The sequence below is a fragment of the Phoenix dactylifera genome, unplaced genomic scaffold, assembly GCF_009389715.1.
Source record: "Phoenix dactylifera cultivar Barhee BC4 unplaced genomic scaffold, palm_55x_up_171113_PBpolish2nd_filt_p 000305F, whole genome shotgun sequence".
Lineage (NCBI taxonomy): Eukaryota > Viridiplantae > Streptophyta > Magnoliopsida > Arecales > Arecaceae > Phoenix > Phoenix dactylifera.
In genome coordinates, this window is record NW_024067779.1 from 95,431 (window position 1) to 121,741 (window position 26,311).

At 38.9% G+C, this 26,311-nt stretch overlaps 2 protein-coding genes across 4 annotated transcripts; one reads left to right on the forward strand and one right to left on the reverse strand.

Moving 5' to 3' along the window:
• Window positions 1-3,686: 3,686 nt before the first annotated feature.
• LOC120103748 (probable boron transporter 2) lies at window positions 3,687-8,727 on the forward strand. Of its 2 annotated transcripts, none has more exons than XM_039118085.1 (12): window positions 3,687-4,358; window positions 4,517-4,599; window positions 4,809-5,001; window positions 5,106-5,244; window positions 5,682-5,847; window positions 6,177-6,343; window positions 6,615-6,788; window positions 6,940-7,035; window positions 7,129-7,266; window positions 7,354-7,673; window positions 7,769-8,036; window positions 8,117-8,727. In XM_039118085.1, the coding sequence occupies exons 1-12, from the start codon at window positions 4,255-4,257 to the stop codon at window positions 8,429-8,431; spliced, it is 2,163 nt and encodes a 720-aa protein (XP_038974013.1). In that variant the 5' UTR covers window positions 3,687-4,254; the 3' UTR covers window positions 8,432-8,727. The 2 variants fall into 2 exon arrangements, with proteins under 2 accessions (XP_038974013.1, XP_038974014.1); XM_039118086.1 differs by having other exon boundaries at window positions 3,689-4,358; window positions 8,120-8,727.
• Window positions 8,728-13,349: 4,622 nt separating this feature from the next.
• LOC120103763 lies at window positions 13,350-24,757 on the reverse strand. 2 transcript variants are annotated; one of them, XM_039118087.1, is made up of 5 exons: window positions 24,647-24,757; window positions 24,254-24,338; window positions 24,112-24,156; window positions 13,731-13,828; window positions 13,350-13,651 (listed from the first exon to the last, which is right to left on the reverse strand). In XM_039118087.1, the coding sequence occupies exons 2-5, from the start codon at window positions 24,305-24,307 to the stop codon at window positions 13,573-13,575; spliced, it is 276 nt and encodes a 91-aa protein (XP_038974015.1). In that variant the 5' UTR covers window positions 24,308-24,338; window positions 24,647-24,757; the 3' UTR covers window positions 13,350-13,572. The 2 variants fall into 2 exon arrangements, with proteins under 2 accessions (XP_038974015.1, XP_038974016.1); XM_039118088.1 differs by having other exon boundaries at window positions 24,254-24,324; window positions 24,647-24,751.
• Between the last annotated feature and the right edge of the window lie 1,554 nt (window positions 24,758-26,311).

Here is a 26,311-nt window from a genome sequence, read left to right on the forward strand (position 1 = left end):
CTTTTTCCGTGCGAAAGATACAACCCTGATCCTTCTAGACAAAGTATCCAGGGTTGTGAAACTTGGTTTTAGCTAGAGTTGTGACACTCGAGTGTAGGCTAAGCCATTTGGCTGGGCTTGTCAGAGTCCTGATCTTTTGAACTGTATCAGATGGCCGAGAATGTGACACATCTCCAAAATCAGTTTAACTTCATTGTCAATGTTTCCCAAATACGTAGTGAACAATCTGAACAACTGCGGAGTTGGAATCTCACCAAGCCTGGTGGTAGTAGACTTTAGCTTTTTGGACAACGCCCACCGATTAAAAGGGGAGGCAATCAGTGAGCTCTGGCTTGGAATGGTGATGGGATTTCACTAGAAAAAGTCTGAGCAATCCTATATCCATCACACTGACAAGAACACCAATTGGAATCCTTTTTTTGATGGAGGAATCCTACTCATGGAGGAATAGCAGCAGCCGGACCACGTTAGAGAGCTCCAAGCATTGCAATATAGTTCGCCTATAGTTCAAAAACATCATACGGTGAAGACATTTTGTGAATAAATGTGAGTACAATTTGACCTTTTCTTAGGGCATTTATAAGACCAACCGTTAAAATGCTCGCTTGGGTTTCATCTTCTTTATGAAAGGTAGCCATGTGGTGTTACTCTTTCCAACAAGAATGATTCCAGACAAAGCATTTCTCGAAACCGCAGTGGGCACGATCAAATGGTATCAACCCTTTCCACTTGGTCAAGAGGGTAAGTGTGAAAATTACCATTTGATAGGATGAGGTAGATTTATTTATTTATTTTCTTACAATCTCCCTCACATGTGGGCTCTAACATGTGAAACTTTTAATAATGGGGTTAAAAAGTGTGAAGACAGAGAGTTAATTTTTTAATAATGGGGTTAAAGAGTGTGAAGACAGAGAGTTCGAACTCAGGACCTCTGCTCTGATACTATGTTAGAATTACTACTTATTCTAAAAACTTACATGTTAAAATCACTTGTCCCAAAAGCTTAAATTGATGGAATAAAGTAGAAGTATTAATATATTTTATATTTTCTTACTCTCCTCTCTCACATGTGGGCCGGACTTTTTTTTAATGGGTGAGCCCAATATGTGAAATTTTTTTAATAATAAGGTTAAAGAGTGTGGAGACAGGATTCGAACTCAGGATTTCTACTCTGATACTATGTTAGAATCACCGATTGTCCCAAAAGCTTTATGGGACAAGTGGTGATTTTAACAGTGAGGGTATGATTCGGTCGTCATCGACCCTCGAGGGGTGAGATGGGTATAGAATAGAAGATGAGAATTAGCTCCTCCAATTATATTTACAAGAATCGAAAGGCCAAGGGCATGGTAGAATGTCCGCAATAGCCAAATGTTTTATACGGCGATAGAGATTAGATTTTGACGCATGCGATGCTTTTTTTAATATATCAATTGGGAGTAGTACAGACCTTTATGAAAGCAACCGTTCTGTAGATTATCAATTAGGTTTATGAATTGAGGCTCTAAAGTAAGAAATTATCTAGTGTTTGGCACACTTGGAATGGCACTACATTTTGTCTATGATTGTCTTGTGGGGAAAGCATGGAGCATCCAAAGAGGATACCGTGGATAGAGTTTCTTTTATATATGATATGATCAGCAGCAAGAGTTTATCTATTGAGTGAGATTTTTGTGTGGTTTTTTCCTCCTGATTGGAAGGGAGATATTATTGCCATACTTGATACAAGACAAGCCCTCAAGGAGAGGGCAATTAGATCTTACATAATGTCTCACTAATTTTAGAGAACATATGCCCAATTTACTAATTTTAGAGAACCAGTAAGATATATTAGCTTACATAATAAAATAGACTAGTCATAAAAATAGAGAAATGGCAGGGCAGGATCCTCCAACTGCATGCTGAGTTCTTTCAACAAAGCACATATGCAAGTGGTCCTGTATCATTTATTTACATTTATTTTTGTTCTTTCTTCAATCTCTACGAGGCCTCCACTAATCACTACACATGATCATATTTCTCGTTTGTTTACGTCATTTTATTATTACCTAGTTTCAAATTTTGTAGTTCAACGGCATGGTTTGATCATGATTAGGGGTGCAAATAGGTCGGTTCGAGTCGGGTCATGAGTGATTCCGACCTAATTCAATTTTTTATTCGGATCTTAATTTTGGATCCAGAGCCAACCTAATAAAAAATTGGATTGGGTCGGGTCGGGTCCACCGCTACAATTTTTGACCCAACAGGTCATTCGGGTCGAGTTGGGTCCACGTATAGCCTAAACCCAATCTAAAAAATTCGGGTTCAGTTCGGATCAACCCATCCATTTCAGAACTTGTTTGCACATCCGGTCGGATCTATGTATAACCCGGATCCAACCTCAAAAATTTGGGTCCGGTTCGGATCGACCCATCCATTTCAGAACTTGTTTGCACACCCGTGGGCTGCGACTCGCAGACTCAAATAACTTTACAGATTCAAGTTGGTCGGATTAGATCGGGTTAGATCGGATCGTATGATTGAAAACTCATAATTATCTAAATTTCAAATTGGCCGGATCGGGTCGTGTTGGGCCTAAATTCAATAACCTAAACCTGATCCGAAAAATAGGAGTCCAATTTTGGGATCTGACCCGGCCTTATGGGTCATCCAAAACGGGTCGAGTCGGGGCTAAGCAAGTTAGGTCACGGGTCAACTCGACCCATTTGCAGTCATAATCATGACCACATGACCTTCTTTTTAACACTTTCCCACTTCAGTATTTCTTCCTTCTTGTTCTCTTTTCTTTTTTAATTGCGGTGCATGCACCAAACCGCAATCTTTTAAAACTATTTAAGGTCTTAATTTTTACGTACGGGCAAAAAGTTATGGACTATAAATAATTCACACTTAAGTAGTCAATCTTGGTTTGAACTACCAAATATCTACACTTTAATAATACAATAATCCTTCTAGCGTCCCTGCATTAGGGTTGGTGCTTCTTTACAAGTGATTATATTATAGTCATATAGCTAGGACAAAAGGCGTAAATTTTAACTCATAGGACAACACATACTCTTAACCCTACTCTTGTTGAGTCCCAAAATACCCTCAAATCAATGAAGGGACCCTTAGGGTTCCTGAGGCCAATTTTGTCATTTTATACTCGCTAGTTATTTCCAGAAAGTCTTATACGCTTCATACGCAAGATTCTATACATAGTAGTGCCTGTGTGTAGTTCAGAAACACAGCACTGCCCATATTACAGCTAAAATAAGCATAAAGATATGGATTAGAAGCTCCTTGGCACTTTCCAACCAGCCAGCTTGGTATGGACTGGCAGTGCAATGGAAATGACCCCCAAAAAAAGGGATCCCCTTTGTGCCCACACTTTTTCCTCTCTCTCTCTCTCTCTCTCTCTCTCTCTTCAAAAGCCATACCCAGTAGGGATCCACCTCCTCTTCCATTTGCCAGGCATATACTCTTAGCTATGCTACATGAAATCCATGTTATGGTTTCTTTGTATGCAGACCTTCTCCTTGGATTTGTACTCTTTTTTAAGTACTATATATTATTTGAAGCTTTTAGGCACTGACAGTGATGTTCTAATATTGCCCCCATTTTGACCTCATTGCTGTGCATCATTTGTACATTTCCCTTCTCAACCCCCTGCAAGTCTTATATATTTGGGCCCTTCCCCCCTCAAGCCTTCTCAGCTTCCCTCTAACTCCTTTCATGGTAGAATTTCCAATGCAAGCAAAAGGGGTGGCTTCTCTTGTCTTGGATGATTTGATGGTCTTGGTCCTCCTTAGTTTTCCTTAGTATTCCTATTGTGGATATTGAATCTTGCAGCTGAGCTCACTGTTCTTGGGTTTGAAAGATGTAATTTTACCTTTAACTGTGAGTTCTATCTAGTGTTTGGTTTGTTTCTTGATATGAAAAAAGCCATCTCCACCTGGGCATTTTCCTTGTTTTGTTGCTCCATGTGTTATTTAACCTTGTGAAAGGATTAATACCAGTTTCTTCATGGATCTCCGTTAGCCAGGCAGAACCTAAGGCTCTTTTCCAGACCAGAGTGTTGGACCCTTGTATATTTGTAGTTGACACAGTTCCCAAATCATGTAGTCGTAGTTTCTTGATTCTATCATTCTATATCTGCCTCATTTTTGGGGGCAGAATATTCATTGTGAGTGCCTTTAGCACCTCTTCTTTGTGCGTTCTTTCTTTTGATGTAATTGAGATAGAGACCATTCATTTTCACTGATCAACATAAGTATGGAGGAAACATTTGTACCTTTGCGTGGAATCAAGAATGACCTCCAAGGGAGGTTGATGTTCTACAAGCAAGATTGGACTAGTGGCTTCTGCGCAGGAATCAGGTAACATTTTGATGATTATACAAGCACATATTATCCTTTTTTTTTTCAAGGTTCCATGCCAGAAGGTTCGACCCAATTCTTTACTTAATTATTTTTTGGCATTAGATTTGATATATCATGATGCGAACATCGTCATCGTTCGATTTCCATTTGTTCAGGATTTTAGCTCCAACTACATATATATTCTTTGCATCGGCAATTCCAGTCATATCATTTGGAGAGCAACTGGAGAGAAATACTGGTAATAAAAGCTAAATTATGGTATTAGTTTGCTTTTTTACTGCTGCGAGTTACTCCTTTTGCCTTTGGGATGTTGTTTGGAAAGGCATTCTTGAGAATGGTTACTATGTGCTATATCTGAATTTTATTTCCTCGTTGCAAGAAGTTTCATGCACCATAAAGTAATCAACAATCACTGATCATATGGAAAAAAAATGTGTATATTGGCAGATGGACTTATAACAGCAGTACAAACATTGGCATCTACTGGACTTTGTGGGATCATACATTCAATAATAGGAGGTCAGCCTCTGCTGATTCTTGGAGTTGCAGAGCCCACAGTGCTTATGTACACATTCATGTTTAACTTTGCCAAGGATAGAGATGATTTGGGTCGAAAGCTGTTTTTAGCATGGACCGGATGGTAGGTCATCCGATACGTTGTTTAAGCAAAATAATAACAAGTTTTGTCGACAATTGTAGATCAGGCTTTCTATCATCTGTGTGTCTTGTTGTTTGCTTTTGCAGGGTATGCGTTTGGACTGCCTTCTTGCTGTTCTTGCTGTCTATTTTAGGCGCATGTTCTATTATCAATAGATTCACTCGCGTAGCGGGCGAGCTATTTGGTCTTCTTATTGCTATGCTGTTTATGCAGCAGGCTATTAAGGTGAGCACTTGAAGGATTGGCTCTTTTTTGCCTCTATGGTTGTAGTTTCACAAAAGAAAAGGAAAGGGTGGCTTGGTGCATTGAATATACTAATGTGCCTAATTCTGCACAACCGATTTCTTTTAATGCATATTACTTAACAAGTTATGAGAAAAGGAGGTCTATAATAAAAGTAAACCTTTTTTTTGTGAGAAAACTGGTAGAAGCTTCATTAAATTAATGAAATGAGCAAGTTATGTTCTGTCAAAACTAGGGAAAAGTTTGAATAAAGTAATTCTCTATTGTTTTTTACGTGAAAAAAAAAGTGGACAAAGTCAGGATAATCATATTTTTCATGCCTCGATTAGGAAATTTCTGATAGATTATTTTGTGTGCATAATGAACTTTTCAGCACAAAAATCATATAGCATGATTTCATGATGTGTTTTGTGATATAGGGGCTTGTTGATGAGTTCCGCATACCTGAAAGAGAAGACCCAAAGTCTTTGGAGTTTATTCCATCTTGGAGGTTCGCCAATGGGATGTTTGCTCTTGTCCTATCATTTGGTCTGCTGCTCACTGCACTAAGAAGTAGGAAGGCAAGATCCTGGCGCTATGGAAGTGGTACACAAAATTAAAAGTTGAAATGTTATGTAGCTTGCAGTTTCTCATGATAGCATAGACAGGGAAAAAAAAATTCATTATTCATCTATCTTAATTCACTAGCAATAATTGTTATTTTGCATCTGTGAAAATATAATTTTTTTCGAAGAAAATAAACTGCAATTTTTTTACAGGTTTTGTTGCAGATGATGTTTTTCCGAATTTTCTATAGAAAATCTCATTATATGTGGATGTTATATTGATTAAGTGCTTTTTCCTTTTCAACTGCAGATTAATTTTTATTTCAATGGTTATTCAACATTGAGCTTAAAATTATCAAATATTTGCAGGCTGGTTACGAGGTTTGATTGCAGACTATGGGGTACCACTAATGGTCCTTGTGTGGACTGGAATTTCTTATATGCCTTCTGGTAGCATTCCTAAAGGGATTCCAAGGCGCCTTTTTAGCCCCAATCCATGGTCACCTGGAGCATATGAAAACTGGACAGTCATTAAGGCATGTCTTCCCATGTTTTATTTTTCTGAACATTTTGGTATTGTTTTAACAAACTGATACGCGAAACTGCATCACAATCATCAAACATATTTTTCCTAAATAATGTTATCATTATCCTTCTACCCTCAATTAATAAAAGTTTTTCACTTTAAAACAAAGATAAACTGCACTTCCAAGTTGTACAGAAGTTGGCTTTTCTTTATTGGACCTCCAGTCTTAAGTAGTGCAAGCATGACTAACAAGCTATCTTGATTCGTCCATATACCAACAGGACATGCTGAATGTACCCTTCATGTACATACTCGGAGCTTTTATACCTGCTACAATGATAGCAGTGCTTTATTATTTTGATCACAGTGTAGCCTCTCAACTTGCTCAGCAGAAGGAGTTCAATTTGAGAAAGCCACAATCGTTTCATTATGATTTACTTCTCTTGGGCTTTTTGGTATGTTTCCTCTCAACCACGTACAACACATCAAGATCGTTTCTTAAACTATGTTTCATATAGAGGGAAGACAGTGATGCTTCATAAGTGATATTAATCTTTATTGATAACTCATGTCCTCTGATTCTATGTCCTTGTTTTTGCATGGAAGACCCTACTATGTGGGCTTATTGGGGTCCCCCCATCAAATGGTGTCATACCACAATCTCCAATGCACACAAAGAGTTTGGCTACTCTCAAACATCAGGTAAGCTACCAAAGTCCTATTGTCCAATTAAATGGAAATACTAAAATTTTCATGCTGTAAGTTTGGTACCATGTCCTGACAGTATCTTTGCAGCTCCTTCGTAATCGACTAGTAGCCACCGCACGCCAAAGTATGCGGCAAAATTCAAGCTTGAGCCAACTTTATGAAAATATGCAAGATGCTTATCGGCAAATGCAGACTCCACTGATTTATCAAGAGCAGTCTGCTCGAGTATGATACATTTTTCTTAGCATTTATTACTAGCTGCTCTCAGTGTTATTGTTCCTCTAAATATATGGTGATTTTTTCCTAATGCAGGGATTGAAGGAATTAAAGGATTCCACAATCCAATTAGCTTCAAGCATGGGAAATATTGATGCACCGGTTGATGAGTCTGTGTTTGATATTGAAAAAGAAATTGATGACCTTTTACCAGTTGAAGTCAAAGAACAGCGTCTAAGCAACCTGCTTCAGTCTATGATGGTAGCAGGGTGTGTTGCAGCCATGCCATTTCTTAAGAAAATTCCAACCTCTGTTCTTTGGGGTTACTTTGCCTTCATGGCCATAGAAAGCTTACCTGGAAACCAGTTCTGGGAGAGGATTCTCTTGCTCTTCACTGCACCGAGCAGAAGATACAAGTACATTCCACTTAAATCTTATTCTCTGCTCTCACTTAACAACTCTAATTAATCAATAGCGGACACCATTATCACAACAAACTTCATTCTTGCAGAGTGCTTGAAGAGTACCATGCCACCTTCGTCGAGACTGTACCTTTCAAGACAATTGCTGCTTTTACGCTTTTCCAGACCGCTTACTTGCTATTGTGTTTCGGAATAACGTGGATTCCTATAGCAGGGGTCCTTTTTCCATTGATGATCATGCTTTTGGTTCCTGTGAGACAGTATGTTCTTCCCAAGCTCTTCAAAGGAGCTCATCTTACAGATTTAGATGCAGCGGAATACGAAGAATTACCAGCTATACAATTTAACTTGGAAACGGTTAGTTCAACTATTCATATTATCTCAACAATGACCATATGTGATTTTATGTTATGCTGGTTATGTAATTGTTCTTCTAGCAGGAGATCGAGTCGGGCATAAGACACTCCTTGGCAGAGAACAGGGAGATTTTAGATGAGTTAGTCACAAGAAGCCGTGGTGAAATAAAGCATATCTATAGTCCTAAAGTGACAAGTTCAAGTGGAACACCAGCCACTGAAATCAAGAGCATTCATAGCCCCCGGTTATCAGAGAAGGCATCTAGCCCCCGTGTGAGTGAACTCAGACAGGAGCATAGTCCTCGTCTCGGTGGAAGAGGGCCATTTAGTCCAAGAACAGGTGAAATCAGACCATCTAAATTGGGAGAGGGTGCTCGGGGCTCCATTTCAAAGTAGTTAAGAGGGAATGGATTTACAGTGTCTTTCTCTCTGGTTGTTTTCAATGTTGCTGATATGTTCATATAACTATGCTTGTGCCTCTGCTGGATAAAATATTACCACTTTCTATTTCACCATGTTGGCTGCTGTAGACTGCAATGCATTGTGTAAAATCTCTAGCCTCCATTTTTCCTGCTATCCTCCGAGTAGGGGAGCTTCTTGTAATATTGGAATTGCCCTAATAGTACAAGAATCGTTTTCGATTCAGCATATAGTTTTCTTTGTCTATATATATAAAAAAAATTACTTGACAAGTTTCCTCCATCCGTGCTTCGCCTGCTCTGTGTTTGTCTTTAATTATGAAGATGTTGTGTTGACATTTTATTGAACATAGACGAGCAAGTCTTATTCCATCTGGGTAAGGTGTTGAATTTCTAGTAGGTCATACAATGATGAAACAACAAGAGCCTAAGAATGAATTATGATGGCCATTTAAATTCAAGCATAAAAACATTAATCCGTGAAATCTCCCTTCCTTTTTCCATGATGTAAATTTTTCTAGAAGATGTAATTTTATCGTATCAAAATAAAAATGCAGGTATTGCATGTACAAGCTTCAAAGTTTTACCATCACGGTATCAAAACCAAGTGCACTTCTAGAAACCCTCAATTTATCAAGTTTATCCAATGAACAAACGAGCTTGAATGTTACGAGCAAAATCCTTTTGCAGTTGTCACTTTAATTCTCACATCAGTAACCAAGTAGCACATTCTTGTCACTAAGCTAATAGATTGGCATGATTTCCAATATCAAACCTGTTGTGGGATGGGATTCCCAGTTTAGTCCCACATCGGCTAATCAGCGGAAAGATCTGTGCCTTAAATGGGGGGCTCAATAACCTCTTCTTACCGAGGGCCCTTTTGTAGGACAAAACCGTGAGGGTAGGGGTAGTACCTCCGCGGACCCCCGCGCCGTTAGGGCTCGGAACTGTCATTGGGCAAAGACCTTGGGCAACCTCCCGGAGACCCGAAGCGGCAATCCCAGAGTGGACAATACCTCGGGAGGGACGCAGATGCTTTCCCTGCTCGGCTGGTGTGTGGGCTGCTGCCGGGGTGAAACCCCGCAACAGTTGGCGCTAGAGGAAGGGCCCCGGCCACGCACAGACCTTCCGCTGGGAGGGCTGTGTTGTGGGATGGGGTTCCCAGTTTAGTCCCACATCGGCTAATCAGCGGAAAGATCTGTGCCTTAAATGGGGGGCTCAATAACCTCTCCTTACCGAGGGCCCTTTTGTAGGACAAAACCGTGAGGGTAGGGGTAGTACCTCCGCAGACCCCCGCGCCGTTAGGGCTCGGGACTGTCATTGGGCAAAGACCCTGGGCGACCTCCCGGAGACCCGAAGCGGCAATCCCAGAGCGGACAATACCTCGAGAGGGACGCAGATGCTTTCTCTGCTCGGCTGGTGTGTGGGCTGCTGCCGAGGTGAAACCCCGCAACAAAACCTAAGTTCCATCATCCAAGTAAGGCCTCTGGTTGTCATTGTGGTTCTCAAATTATCTGGTGTCACCCAGGATAGTTATGCAGGTTGTGGACGAATGGTATTACTAGAAATGAGTACTGTAATGAGGGTTATGAAGGAATGATGATTATCCCCTCTTGGTGCTTTAAGTGATTATGTTGGTCACAAGGACTCATTGAAGCAAGGAATTTCATGTTTTAAACATACAAATCCATAAAATTATCTTTATTTTTAGCTTACAAGGATTCCTATTGCACCTGAGATACAGGTTACAAGGTTAATTTCGTTGGTGCAAAAAATTACATTCCCTAAAAAGATCTAAAAAATGTTCAACAGCAAGAAAATAGACATACATTCATGCTTCCAAATGATCCAGGTCAGTTTTATTTCATCTGGGTCCAAGTTATTCTTTTCATGCACATCCAGTTGCAGCACATTCACTCCCAAATAACTGAAGTCAAACTTTTGCCGATCGATAAGATCTGGTTATAAAATATAAAAGGCTAACTTTGCATCAAAGGAAATAAGTGTTCTTGCAATCATCTAAAAGAACTAGATAAAACCTTGTTTACTACATTAATTATATCACTTTCCTTTTTCTGATTTAAAGGAAACATAGGGAGAATTCGAGGTAGGTAAAAGAACAGATACTGATAGAACAAAAGGCTTGACAAGTTACTGATGCTAATCTTATTTTCGATATCCAATCCCCATCATCCCGGTGAGTCTTCGCCATCTCATCCATGTTCCCAATATGAATTGCTGAAAAAGTTGCATGAAATCAAACATAAGGTTAAGTTCGCTTAGAAATACACCAAGAACTTGAACAGTTCAGGAAGATGGCCAAAACATACCCAGCAGCCCTCCTTAAGCATCTCACAATTTCAGAGCTACAGCATCTGGAAGGATTCAGTTTGATAATTTTGGAATAGTATTCATAGCCAGAATTCCAGATGCCTCAGTATCTCTGCTTGAGATGCTTACGATCATGTCATCTACCCTTTTCACAAGGCATTCTATGATAGAATTATGCTTCTGTCATATCACTATTATTTATTCCACCAACCATCTTATACATCATAAGTTCCTTTTTGACGACATACTGATGAGAGTTGAGAAGGCATTGCTTTATAGACACTCTGTCATCCTACCAGACATTGAGCTCAAGAGAATCCCCATGTTTGAAGACGACAAAGAAGAAGAGCTGGCACCATACAAAAATAAGTGCGTGATGCTTTCTTCAACAGAAACTATGGCTTTTGAGAGCACAGTGCATTGAAAAAATAGGGGACAGTGTAGGAGAAAGCAGTGGTTGTGGTTTCTTTGGGACATGAGAGAAGGAAAGAAGCCTCTCTTGATGGGGAATACTTCATGTGTGTCCAATGGATCAGTGATCTGGGTGTCCAAGGCTTCTGAATGTAGGAGTTGTAGTTTTCCTGTCATTGACTTGAATGCAGTGGGAACCTTCTGAAAACCCGAGGGGTCTCTTCTAGCTTTTTACATTTTTCTTGATTCTCCAAGGTCATCATTGGAGTAGAGTTGACCATCTCTCTCTCTCTCTCTCTCTCTCTCTCTGCACGCGCGCGCGTGCACATGCATGTGTGAGAGAGTGATTATTCAAGTTTGTAGCATTGAAACTGGAAATCTGATTTTATCCACAAAAATATGGAGATCTGATCGAGAAAATAGCCCTCTATTACATCAAAACATTCAGCATAACACTCCTTCAAAAGAACATTAGCATCTTAATTTTAATCCTAATATCAACACTATAAAAGCAGCTTAATTTTCCAACTTTTCAGTGTTCATAATAATTATCCAGTATTTAAAATCTTTATTAGGAGCCATGTACATGTGCATGCCCATTGTAAATAATATATAAAAACTCTGGAAACAAACAATTTTTTTTTAGAGAAAAACCACTAACATTGGAGAAAATAAGTCTCCCAGTTTAAGATTAAAGTTTCGACTGGGAAAACTCTAGGCAATCCAGCAATGAGTGCAGAGTACTGTTCCTGACTCTTTAGCATTCTTCTTTGTTTGGTTGCCTCTCTGTTAAATTATGATCTTTCAGGTGTGTCATAATTTTTCTAGTTTTGGGTATTTCAAGTTGAAAAAAAAAAAATCTTTTCATCAAGAGATACTAGTGTTGAATACTTGAGTGCCTTCATTAAATGCATACTGCGTGCTACTTTGGGTTGACTTTATTCAAAAAGAGCACCAAAAGAAAGCTAATACTGAGAACATTAAGAAACTCATAACATGAAGAGAAACAACAAAGCCATTATGACGCATGAAGGGGTCTTGGAGAAATACGATGCCAATATTGATACAGAATAACGAACTAAAAGTCCACTTCCAGTAGATACCAACTCCAAAACATTAAAAAAAAGATACTAAAATCTAATACCAAAAATTAAATGTGGTGCAGGTCTCGCAAAGCAGATTTAGGGCTTACAGATATGGATTAGGTGGAAATTTGAATATCCGACAGGTTCTATTGAATGGCGATCTCTGAAAAACAAATCCTGTTTAGTTATTATGTACCTTACACAGAGTCATTAAGGTAATTAGTGTTCACCAATTTCAGAGAGGTTGCAGAGAAAAATATGGCAATGAGCTTCAGTGGGATTTAAGCCCTTGGAGTGCTTTGTGGTAATTGTTTTTAGAATTTATTTAGTGGAAATCAGTTTACACCATTAGGCAGACCAAGGCCACTGACGATTTTCAGCAGACATAACTCTTGCAGCTTGTGGTTGCGCTGGGAGGAAGGTCAATGGACTTGGGTACAATCAAGGCCTAGAATTGGGAGATTTTGGATTGACATGGAGTTGCATAGAATCGAAGGGAAAGAGGTCTGCCCAGAATCCTCGAGGCTTTGGTTTATATGTCAGCAGTGAGATCACAATGTTTTGGTAACCACACTTGCAGTAAGGATCTGATTAACAAAAAAAAAGAGAAAGAAATCAACACTCTGGTATCCATTGGTCGAAGAGAATGCATACATTTTGACTCTCAATGAATTGTTCAAATCCTTCCCATAAATGAAAGGAGTTCAGGATTTTGGAGGACCAAGCCTCCAGGATCATAACAGGGCTAACTCTTGCAGTTTCAAAGGCAGTATGAGAGAACAGACACTGGATGAACCTACTATTTCATGGCTTTATTTTAATCTCCCACTTACAAGTTGATCTAATGTCTGTTACACAGAGTACCAGTTTCATAAATAGTTATACCATATTTCCATTTGTACCTTATCTTGGAAGTAGGCCAGAGACTAAAAGATACGCAGCAATAGAGCAAAGGACCGAGAAGTAAATCTTTTTGCTCTACAGGCCTGATCATAAAATGATGTGGAAACAGAGCAAGGAAAATAAATTTCCCTTAAGAAATTGCAGATTTAGTAAAGTACCTTGAACTGACAGGCACAAAGAATAAAGTTGTACTTTCATACCTGAACTGACCAAAATTCAAGTCAAATTGAGTTATCATAGTTGTTAACTCTTGCAAGTTTATCACTTTAAAATTACATTATTCAGACTGGAATATGAACTTAACATTTAAGATACATTAAATTTATGACCAAGCACCTCTATTCCCACCCAGAGATTAATAAAGAAACATGCCAAATTTTTTAGCCAATCATTTAGATCCAGAAAACTTGCGGCCTGTCATCTTCTCGGACTCGTAAAGGATGTGATTGATAAGGCCTCTAGCAGCGCTACAAAGAATGTATCACAAATTTCAGTGGCAAAGAATAAAATTAGGAAAAGGAATAGTGATGTTCTGCAGCAACTTACTCATCCTTTAATTTCTGTATCTTCTCAGGGTCAGTTTCATGCATGTGTTTCTTGAATTGCTGCCTCACCATGCCAACGACAAGCTCAGTGTTGTGTTGCTGCAAAAAAAAAAAAAAAACATTATTATATGATGACCATCTGCAACACTTAGAATAGTAGGACATTAAGAAAACGGGTGCTAAATATTTAAATCCAAACAAGCTTAAGTCTGGTGAGTAAACCCATCTCATCCTACCTAAAATCAGGGATCAGTTTGAACTGCAGAACAACCACAAAGGAGTGGAGAACAAACAACGTGGAGAAGAGTGTAGAAAAGGGCAACTGAATCTCAATTGCTTCTGTGGTGGAGGCAAGGGAGCTCATTCATATGTCCAACAGTCCAAGGACATCGCTTTCCTATAAAACTTTCTGCGCTGGCATCAACCAATACAACCTCTTTAATTCCTTATTTGATTCTGTCTCAATTTTTACTATGAAAAAGTTTGGAGAGGCGTGGAGGAAAAACTAGAGGAGATCAGACTACGAGGATTTAATGTTGTGAAGTTAGGTAGACCCCAAGAGCATTTGAGCCAATATTGATAATGCAACAAATCTAGCACTGCTTAAGTCGCATTCTAAATTCCGACATAAAGAGACAAATGCATGCCAGATAAAGATCCCGCATGGGTATGACTAAATATGGATCTACAACCCTGGACAGGAGAAACAGGCAAGGCCACATGGTGGCACATCCCATTCTATGGGAAAACTGGGACAAGCCCATTCTAAGTGATTTAAAAACCTTGCAGTATTGGGTCGAACATGCAGGTCAGTTCAGTAAGAAGCCCAATTGGCATGAATCAAGCAGAACCGAGCAAAAAGATATGCCAAACTGACCTGAATTAGTGCAGTATTGGGTCGAAAAGGAAAGTCGGGTCAGTAAGGGGCCCGAACTAGCATGAACCGAGCAAAATGGTTTGGAGCGGTTCGGGCAATTTGTCCCCTTACCGACCCTAATAATAGAGGAGAATGCATCTTGTGGCCTTCTCCTTTTTTGTCCTTCAAAAAGAAAGTGGATTTTGTGGAGAAAATTCAGGAAAAAGGAAGAACTGCAGATTTTCAGCCTCAAGCCAAGACAAATCAGGTATTTTCTTTTCATTCTTCTCTTTTTTTCCCATTTTTATGCCTAATATAGGCCAAAAAGTGGTAAAATCAACAGATATTATGCCAAAATTTTGTAGTAATCCTAGAAGGGTTTTACATTAAAATTCGAATTGAAATTAATTTTTTAGATATTTTGTAACTTGGAGTGCATATATAAAATATGACCCCTAACTCGTGCACTAAACACAATATAAAAGCAAATTAGAAAAAGACCAATGCTTTTCTAGTAGATACTGATTGTAAATCAGGCAGCAACAATTAGATAGAGATATAGAGAGGTGCATCCATAAGCCTATGAACAAGACCATAACGAGAATTTTAGGTGTCATGTCTACCTATATATCAGGATAATATAGCCTATGTAAATCTATAAACTGAAGGCAAAACCAATAGAGTTAAAAGTAAGAGAAGAATAATAAAAATCAAAAGCAAGAGTTCAAAAAGAAGGTAACGATTGAAAGAAAGATGTAGATGATGAAAACTAGAGCATAAAATAATATATATCTACCTACCGAGCTAAAATAGTTGTTTGATGATTACAATTGCATCTATTGAGCAATCATACGCTCTCTTGAGATCAATATGAAATCAAACAACATTAAAACATCCTTAAATCATAACTCAAGATCAGCAAACCTCAAAATAATCTTCAAAATAAAAAAAATGAAAAAAAAATAAAGTAGTAGCGAACTGGTACACATATGCTCACCGAGTGCTAGTACGGCTGGCTCGGTTCGGTACCATACCGCACCCATATCTAATCAGCACGGTACTCAGTACCGAATTTGGGGCAGTTGAAAAAACTATTCCAAGTGATCAAATATATCTTTTCACATAGGCAGCTTACTGCAAGTCTCATGCATCCAACTGCTACAAAACATGTGCCCAGGTCTTAAAGTAGTTGTTGGACTCTGGAAGTTGGATATCACCTTCCACCTATGAATAGCAATCTCCTTGTTATGGGTGATGCACCAATCTTTTGTGATGACAGGTAGCTTTTCTAATTGACACTGTCAACACAAATGCCACACTAGGAAAACTAGGACATTTTGTCTCTTTGAGCCTCTAATCTTCTTCGCCATGTTTAGTTTCTTGGCAATACCCACCACCTGGTGTTGTTATCAAAGTGAATTTTGATGGTCTGAAAAACAATCACTCTGCTGGAGCTGGGTACAATCTTTGCGATAATGAGGATCAACTAATTTATGCAGGAGCTGTTCATTTATCCTCATGCAATGTGCCCAAAGCTCAATTGAGAGCTGCAAGGGAAGGACTTTGTCAAGCTGTCTTCTCCTGCAATGATTGTGATGTTTGGTTTGATGGAGATTCGTCCATTGTGATTGCTTGGATTAAGAATGCCACTTCTTCCTCTCATGATAATCCTCTCCTTCAAGATATAATGAGGCTATAGAGATCTATGCATTCCCTCCATGCAATGTCGGCCGAACTGAGCCAAACCACTTGGTTCGGGCACTGCCAAGCCGACCCGGTGCAAAACCGGGTCGGTTCGACTAATATTTTCGGTTCTGGCCTCGTACCAGCCAGAAGTCCGACCGAACCGGCCGGTAAGTGGTTGGTTCGGTGTAGACTCGGTGCAAACAGGCTGGTTCACACCGAGTCAACCCAGTTTCAAATTGGGTTGACATTGTTCCTCCTTGAATGATTGCCATCAGGTGGCCGTTGGATATGTGTGGACTTCCTAACCGCATTTGAAAGCGTTTCTGCTACTTTCCCTTTCTAAATACTCCAAAAATAACACCGATTCAGGCTAATCAGAAGGATTTAGATATCGGTATGTATGTTGGACTTTAAATGTATGTAATTGATTGTATTATTTTTTAAATTTTTACGTCACTACTTGATTTGAGAATATTTTATGTTGTTCATTTTATGATTTGTATAATTTTAAAGCAATAAGATATATCATTTAGGTTAAACCGGAATCATAGAAACATCAAAAAACAAAAAAAACAAATCAAGAAAACATCAAATTAGACTTAAAATCATTGAAAAAGTTTAAAAAGAGTGATTACCAATTAAATATTCTTGAAAATTTAAAAAAATGGGCGTGCCGGTCCAAACTATACCGATCAACGAACTGTATCGGGCATGGACCGATACAGGTTCCGGTACCGGTTTTGCGGACCTTGTCTCCACGTATCCTATGTGTTCAGAGAAGAGACTCAACTAGCTGACTACTCGGCCCATGCTGCCTACATTGGTTATCAGAATTTTGCTGCTTCTTCCAACTATCCATCACATTTCCTCTATTTACTTATGGCTAACTAGCTTGGTGGTAAATTCCCTAGATTCAGATTTTGCTGAGGTTTGGGTTCCCTTTTATCAAAAAAAGTCTAGCTGAACTGTCCAATACTTGAAATCAAATGCATGTCTAACTTTTAAGTCTAAACATAGTAAACAATAGAACTTTACTATGCAATACAGTAATATAAACATAAACCTTGATTTTGGCAATGGTTTTTATGGTACAATTACCTCCTTGCCTATCTTAAATTAATTTTCTTTTAATCAAGAGTTTTTCCTTTGATTCCTTCATAGTAAAAAGAAATGAAAGGTAGTTGACAAGTTGGTAGAATGATCTTCTCTCTTAATGATTGGCTCACTTAGACAGATGGACCAAATTCCTTTTATCCAACTTAACCATCTAATAATTTTTTTTCTTCGAGTCACTATCAGTCATCTTGAAAATGGTCAGGCTTAAAGAAACTTCATAATATGGCAGGTAACCTCCATTTTAAGAATTTCATACCAGTCAACTAGCTATTATAGTATAGAACAATCCACTCAAACAATTGGACTTCAACAGTTATCCTTTTGAAGAGCTGCACTTTATGAATCTTTAAGCATAAAAGTTTATTTTATTTCTTGCTTGTCATACATTGGCCACCATAAACGCAGGAGAATAAAATCACTAGTTTAGGCATTACTCCAAGCATGAGATTACATTACTATCACAGCAAACTAAAAAAGTGGACACTTTTAGAGAAAACACAGTCTAGAACTTCCATATCTTATTGCATAAGGGACAACAATAGGTTAAATCATTTATCTTTTCTGCATCTCAATCCGACTCCTGGACCTCGTACTCAAGCCTTTCCAAGCATGATATGCTCACCCAAGCATTCTATGTTTGTGCTGATTATGGCTTACAAACACTTTGTCAAGCAATATTCCACAAAGACCACAAAGGAGGGCTACTTGACAGATTAGGCTTCAGATTTTGATTGCACTTTAGACATAAGCTAAATGGAAAGTAAAAAGATATGGCAGGGCCTTGTCAAAGTCCAACCCAAAAGCTTAAGCTAGGAGGTCGATACGCCCATGAATATATAAGCACCACTAGTAGGGGTGGCAATCGGGTCGGGTCGGGTCATAAACGGGTCGGGTCGGGTCATAAACGGGTCGGGTCACATGCAGGTCGGGTCAGAAAATCATAAACCTAAACCCGACCTGTTTATTAAACAGGTCAGAAATTACAACCTGAACCTGACCTGTTTATTAAACAGGTAACCCGACCCGTTTAACCTGTTTAATAAACAGGTAACCTGTTTACCCAACCCGACCCGACCTGTTTAACCTGTTTGCCCAACCTGACCCGTTTAACCTGTTTAGACCTGTTTAACCTGCCCAACCCAACCTGTTTAACCTGCCCAACCCGACTTGTTTAGACCTGTTTAGACCCGTTTAACCTGTTTAGACCCGTTTAACCTGTTTAGACCTGTTTAACCCGTTTAACCTGTTTAGACCTGTTTAACCTGCCCAACAGTTAAACGGATTAAACGGTTTAAACGGGTCAGACATCTAAAACCTGTATCCGACCCAATTAATAAACAGGTTAAACGGGTCGACCTGTTTACGACCCAAACCTGTTTAGGCCAAATCCAAACCTGTTTATGGCGGGTCGAACACGGATCGGGTTGGCGGGTCGGGTCATATTTTGCCACCCCTAACCACTAGAGTCCTTAACCTATCTGATGTGGGACCAGTTCTCAACACCCCCTCTCACATGTTGAGCCCTGGGGATGGAGCTCGAAGAGGGGCAAAATTAGTAAGTGGGAATGCGGAGGCATCAGTAGGCAAGCGGGGTCGTGGGCTCTGGTAGCATGTTAAAATCCAACCAGAAAGCTTAAGCTAGTATATAAGCACTACTAGAGTCCTTAACCTATCCGATGTAAGACTATCACATAATAGTTCTAATCACTTCTCCCTCAGTTTGTTTTCACCGAATTATTGCCAGCACTATCCCAAGAAAAGTCCACTACTCTCACATTAACAAGCCATAATTATACCTGAACATTTAGTCTGGAATTATTTTTGGCATACAATATGAAAAATACATGAGCAGGCTGCCTAAAACATTATTAGAGAATGCATGGGGAAAAAATTATAAGTGGATAAATGATGAATTCAGAAGCATGTCTCATATGCAACACCTAGTCTGAGGAGTGAGGAGGGAACCTTACTCATAACTTAAATAGTTGAAAAAAGAGAGGCAAGAAGCAAGATATCAGAAGGAGGTAATGGCAAGCACTAGGAAATTATTAAAAAATCCTAATTGTTTCAGAGGATGCAACCTCAGATAGGAATAAAGCAGAATTTACAAGAACTGAAGAATAGGAAAAATAACTTCTGAGATGGCTGAATGTGCCTTTTTGATTTCCATTTGTAGATTTATATGTAACTATTTTTCCAAACCCAAGCCAACTCATTTGTAGCAGCCTATAGATAGGATAAAGGTTGCTAATTACACCGTATACAACTAAAGCAACAATTTGTTTCAATACTCAATCAATTGACAATCCATCAGATAATGAGTTACTTAAGTCTACTGCTCTCCTGTATTGTCCTATAAGAATAAGATTTTCCTATGAAGATTAAACTACAATTATCCAGTTTGGATGTATAGGCAATTACTGTAGTATTACAAAAAATTGTGGGAATTGAAAAATGCTGCAGGGAATCCTGGTGAGACTTTCTCTTAGGTTCTCTCTGGTATTTGTTGTTTGGCTGGTTGCAGGAAATGGTATTAGGAAAAAAAGTTCACTGCAGTCAGAACACAGAATTAGCTATTATAAACTACATGTATTTAGTTGTTAAATGAACCCACTAGCAATTATGTGTTACAAACTGACTGATATTAACAAAAGTTGGAAACTAAGAGCTTTAATAGCTATCTATACCCTTTATCCACCCATGTTGTAACAACCTAGGACCTCACCCAAAAAGGCTAGCCGAAAGATATTTTTTTTGGGTTCCTTATTTCTGTATAAGTATCCAAGATTTTCTTGGCGAATAATCGATGTGGGACTAAACACACGCCTGCACGGGTCCTCATACATTTCGCCCGTTCAAGTCCTGACGTTCTTGTCAGGCTAAGAATTTAAATGCATTTAAATCTAATCACAAGCACCACGATCGGCTCGTGATCAGCCTTCACGAACTTGTATTGCAGTGTCTCTTAGTCCACATAGGCTATGGGCCGAGTTTGCTCTGATACCATTTGTAACAACTTAGGACCTCACCCAAAAAGGCTATCCGGAAGGTATTTTTTGGGTTCTTTATTTCTGTATAAGTACCCAAGATCTCCTCGGCGAATAACCGATGTAGGACTAAACACATACATTTAACCCAAAAAAAAGAAAAAAAAACTATTTCAATATCCAACATGTATGCAATGGCAACTGATAACCATGCAATACTATTCAAGAATGATGCTTCAAAACAAACTGTTCTGACACAGCTATAGCAGTAGCTACAAATGGGCTTCTGATGTGGCATTTCAAAAGCATAAAAATCCAGCTTCAAAAAATGTGTCCATTGATCCATAAAACTATATCTCCTCGAGAACATACCTATGCCAAAAGTTCCCTCCAATCCTCTTTGACAGAAAGATGAACTTCATAAACAGTTCTTGTTTCGAATGAATTCAGTAGTCTTTACCAAGTTTTCATGTGCTAGTCCATGCAATTAATTGCAGGCAGTGGTGTATCTGTTGACACATGTCTGAACACAAGGTATACTCATTAGCAAGTTACCTCATCCTTTTGAATCCTTCAATGTCATGGTCAATTTCTGAATCTTTAATAGTTATGTATTTTTTGGTAAATTCTAACTTTGTTAGGTCTATATTTCTTGAACCACAATCAAAATTCATGTAAATCCCATTCATCTCTAATTACCTGATAATGTAATTTGGCAGGTAATGATGCTATTCTGACTGCATAGGGATTTCATGATAGAAGTATGAAATATCTCATATCATTAATATCACTCAACCGAATGAATTTCTCTCTAATGGGAATAGATAGAACAAGCGAAGCTAACTACGATGGTGCAGGTAGCTCTGATAAAGGAAGTGAATGAGATGATTTATGTGACTACATGCTACCATTTTCAAAATAATATGGTGCCCAAAATCGTTTCCATCAACATCTCGAACAATAAGTACTCATGGAAATATAAGCTTGGTGTTTAATTAACAAATAGTTATGTGAAAATACACCACAATAAAGTATACACTTGTAAAATCTCGCTGTTCTTAGTAAGGGAAGGACCTTTTGTGCCACTATTTTGCATCCTTGTTTGTTTGTGAATGACACAAGTATCTAAATACCCTAAGGATAATTCAACATCATAAAATGTTTATTATTAACCAAACATCAAGAAGTGGTTGTCAAACTTTATCAGGTGCCATACACATTGCTGCTATATTCCATCCAAAGCAACAATCTAGTAGCTAGGAGTGCAAATGAGCTGAGCGGAGCCAAGTAGCAGGCTGCTTGGGCTCAACTTGGAAAATAAATAAGCTGCTCGAGCTTGGATCGAACTCGTATTGAGCTCAAGAAAACCTGTTCAAGCTCGGCCCCCGCTAATCTCTAGGCCAAGTTTTAGTCGAGCAAAGCTTTGAAATCTGTTCTAGCTCCACTCATTTCTGACTCAACTGAGCTTGAACCAAGTTGATGTTAAGGTGAGCCCAAGCTGCACATGAGCAGCTGGATCATTTGCAGCCCTACTGGTAGTTTCTTTAACTAATGCCCATCTGACCTATGATTTCTATAAGCTTGAAGTAGGAAGCCTTTATTAACTTATAACAACAAAGCATAATAACTATATCACATATAAAAGTGCCAATAATTTCTGTTCAGAGGAAAACACAGTCTTTTATTTTTCTTGAGTTAATCTCAGCCACTGAAGTCCCAAAATTAGTCACCTAATTTAATATGTACTCTACTCGCAGCAAAAAAAAAAAAATTATTAGTAAGGTACTCAAAGGGTCACTTTTTAAAACACAACTTATTACAACCTTTGATTTGAGTTAATTTTGACTACTGAAGTCGCAAAATTAGTCTCCTAATTTAATATGGACTGTACTCAAAGCAGAATTTTTTTTATCAATATTAGACTCGATGGTTTAGTTTTTAAAATACAACATATCAATTTTGTTAAATTAATCCTAACCATTGTTTAAAAAAACCAATGATAATGCATGAACCAAATCAGAATATCAGATTGTAAGAAATCTAATAAGAAACTTTCCATGAGGATTGATTTTTCTCTGAGAAACTCTCTGCTCCACTCTCAAAATATTATTCAAGAAACCTAGCATATCATCTCACCCAACAGACCAAAATTATAAACTAATCAAGAAGATAATATCCTTGCAATCACCACATGATCCATGGTTCCAATTATGGTCGGTGGAACCATTCCGAACCGGACAGTTTCAGGCGTACCGAGCCGTACCGGAGACAGAACGGGATGGTTTTATCAATTGAAATGAAAGCTGTTGACAGAGGGGGAGAAGGAAAGAGAGAAAAAGAGAGAGGGAGGGAGGGAAAGGGAGAGGAAGGAAGAGAGAGAGCGGTGGAGGCCGGCTGGTGGAGGGCTGCAGAGGCCGGCGAGCCACGCAGAGGAGGCGGAGGAGGGGCTCCGCCTCCGGGTCCCCTTTTTCGCCCTTTTTTATTTCACGATTTGTAAGTGAAGTTGGCAACGCGATTTGCCAACTTCACTTAAAAATCACAAAATAAAAAAGGAGTCCCCTCCGAGACCCTTGTTTCCTACCTGTTTCGAACAAAACAGAGGACCCAGAAGCGGGGCCCCTCCTCCGCATGGCTCGCTGGCCTCCACCACCCTTCTTTTCTCTCCCTCCCTCTCTCTCCCTTCTCTCTCTCTTTTTCTCTCTCTCGTTCTCCCTCTCCCCCGCCTCCTCTATTGTATCAGAATGGGCCCGGCATAGAATGGTATGGGGGCATACCGACCCATGCTGCCGAGCAACTGGTTCGGGCCCCGGTTTCGACACAACAGACCTTGATTCCAATATTCTTTTAGAAAAAAAAAAGAATGATATCATGCAGAGGGTCACATATAATACTTTTGGATAGTCTGGATACTTGTGGTTGCACTTTCATCTCTCTTCACTTCTCCATGTTGATGATCCACATTAAATTAGTTCATACGTTAGTCTCAACTTATTATTGACATACATGTCTGATCTTCAATTAAAATATATCCTTTAGATTTAACTTCTACCCACATTTTAACTCTCCATTGATTCTTTTCTATTTTAATTTTCCATGTTTATTAACACAAATCCTTTGTTTTATTTATCTTTTTCAAATTAGTGTGGTATCTTCCTTTCATTCTTAATAGAAAGGTATTGTTTTCTAAGGCCAGATATTAATACAGAATCAAAAGTGCTACCCACTTCAATGCAAATATAATAAGCATTTTTTATCATAAGGTATGTTTTCTTTTTCCCTTTCAAGATGTGCATTTGCATGTACCAATTTACTAGTTTGAAAAAGTAAAACACATGCTGACCCAATTGAGATAGTGCAAGCAAAGCAATCAGATTACGTTAGAACTAATATACCATCAAGCCCTAAGTTTTCTTCTCAATAACATACTACTTTATGTTAATATGATATAAGTTACTCTTTGTAATGCAACACTACTTGGTGAACTGAAAGCAGATGGAATCTTGAATATAACAATGTACACGCCCCACTCCCAACCACCTAATTCCCACACAAAAGAAATCAGTCGGCTCCACAATCTACACAACAACATTTATAATTTAGATGCTTGGTTGCCATTATTCATTATCACGGGGAACCAATTTTTTAGTCCTAACCATGTTTCATGAATCATAAGAGAGGGAGAAGGCCAAAACTTTGAAAACAAGAAAAGAAAAGAAACAGGAGATGGGAGGAAAAACCTGATGACCAATGAAGCGAGCTCTTCTTAGGCACTCGCGATACAACTACAAGAAAGAAAAAAGAGTTAATCTTAAGACTACTGATCAAGGAATCTTTTCCAGTTCTCGAATGAGGGAAAAAAAAATGAGGCAGAGTTCTTACTCTGATAACATTATCAGCAATCTCAGGGGGCAATGCTGCCTGCAGCGTAGGCATCTCCTTTTCTTCTTAACCTTGCAAACAACCACTGCGAGATCAAACATTCGCCATTTAATCATCACAATCAATCATAAGTCCTACCTTAAATAATCGAAGAACCTATAAAAACCCTAACAGTGACTAAATTCCAATCAATACATGTCTTGATTCAGATATTTATCATGAACACTCAGAAAAAATACCAAGAATTCGATCAAGAAGGCAAAGAACATCGAGTCATAGACTAGATTTTGGACCAAGATTTCATTTTGTGAGATTATATCAACGGAATCCGATCAAGAATCAATTTGTTACGATCGAAAAAGCACAGTTCTAAGTGAGAAGAAAAGGGATTACCTCGAGAATCGGGGCGGCGGCGAGGGCGGCCGAAGCGAAGAGTGGGGAGGGGGAGGTGAAGAGGTCGGGTTGCAGTAGAGGAAGGGGGGAAGCGCGTGATCGGCACGTGATCGGACTAGAGGGCTTGGGGAGATCCAATAACGACAATCCGGCCCGATAATCACAAAACAACCGGGTTTGGATTTAAAAAAACTAGAGCCGATAAGCTTAACGGATCAATGTTTTTGGGTATGATGGAGGTGGCGATGTAGTCAACTGCAAGTGGCCTGTGGTCGGTGAGATGGGGAAGAGAGCTAGAGCCAGATTAAAATGGATGTAGAAGAAGAGACAGGATGATCGAGAAAGCCAAGAAAATTTTCTCAAAGTGAATTTCGACGGGAGCATGCCGGTGGATGGTGCTTCTGGAGGTGTTGGATTTGTGATCATAGACTCCTGAGGCAGGCTGATGGCAGCTGGGGATCAGCGCACGCCGGGACTTACAGTTGTAGGGGCAGAGCTTCGGGCTGCTTGGGAGGGGTTGTCATATGCGAGAAGAGTCTCGGTGCCGAGTGGATGCTTCTGGGTGGCTTCCAGATAGCACACGTATTTCGGAAGACGAACAGGGCAGCAGACTAGATCGCCTCCTTCGTCGCCCGGCACTCTAAAGAGTTCCTTTGAACATCTATAGAAGATATTCCCTCCTCTTTGTACTCTTTACTTTCTCGTGATCTGGCAGGATATACTCACTTTAGAGCTATATAATTTGCCGTTTTGACCCAAAAAAAAGAAGAGAAAAGAAAAGAAAAGAAAAGAAGAAGGCTGTTAAAGAGGGAAACAAAAAACAAAAAAAGAAAAGAAAGAGGGAAACAAAAAATCAAAACATGTATTACCTTGGAGATAGCGTGGCAATTGTTGCAATAGGTAAGGTCGAAGCAAATCTGGATTAAAAAAAACTCCCAATCCATTCTTGATCCATTAATAATCAAGCTGGAAAATGTGGACCGTACCCCACCAATTTATTTACATAAATCTGACCTACCCATCAACCCATTTAAATTTTTATTCATCCATCATATATATATAACTAAAAGGTAAATCAACAAACAAAAACAGATTATATTTAGTTAGTAAGTTATCATCCACATGGTTCTTAGGTTTGGGAGCCGATTAATTTCCAGCTAGTTCGACTTAGATGATCCATCAGGTTAAGGAGTGAAACCTAATAGTTATTTTTGATTGATTTTTTCCTGCCCGAATTAAAGAACAATCAACCTGAACTTGTTTATTTCAGATAGGTTCATATGGGTTAGTGGCTTTGGGTTGAGTTTTGCCACCTCTGCTTAGAAATGTGGTGGAAAGTTGGATAGCTATTTGGTAATTATTCAAAATATGAAATCCAAAGAAATAAAATTTTGTATCTAAATATTTAAATTACAATAAAAGAAATAATAAGATTTAATATTATAATTATGATTCATAATGTAAGTGGTTAAATTTGAGCCATTGCGAGAATGGATAGACCTTGAATTGAGTGATATTCATTTGAATGTCTGGTAATTGGATAGAACCAGCCTCAATGTCTCGGATTTCATTCTTAGTAACTCCAATGGAAAACTAGATCAGTCTCAAGATTTTCCTTCTTGATATGTAAGATTGTATGATGCATTATTCATTTTGATTTCTGAA

Bases quoted from the DNA above. Each gene is read 5' to 3' on its own strand.
- LOC120103748 (XM_039118085.1), top strand. From the start codon at position 4,255: ATGGAGGAAACATTTGTACCTTTGCGTGGAATCAAGAATGACCTCCAA. The intron at 4,600-4,808 runs GTAATAAAAGCT...GTATATTGGCAG, and splicing joins GCAACTGGAGAGAAATACTG to ATGGACTTATAACAGCAGTA. The intron at 8,037-8,116 runs GTTAGTTCAACT...TTGTTCTTCTAG, and splicing joins TACAATTTAACTTGGAAACG to CAGGAGATCGAGTCGGGCAT.
- LOC120103763 (XM_039118087.1), bottom strand. From the start codon at position 24,307: ATGCCTACGCTGCAGGCAGCATTGCCCCCTGAGATTGCTGATAATGTT. The intron at 24,157-24,253 runs GTAAGAACTCTG...TCTTTCTTGTAG, and splicing joins TTGCTGATAATGTTATCAGA to TTGTATCGCGAGTGCCTAAG. The intron at 13,829-24,111 runs GTTTTTCCTCCC...TTTTTTTTGCAG, and splicing joins CTCGCTTCATTGGTCATCAG to CAACACAACACTGAGCTTGT.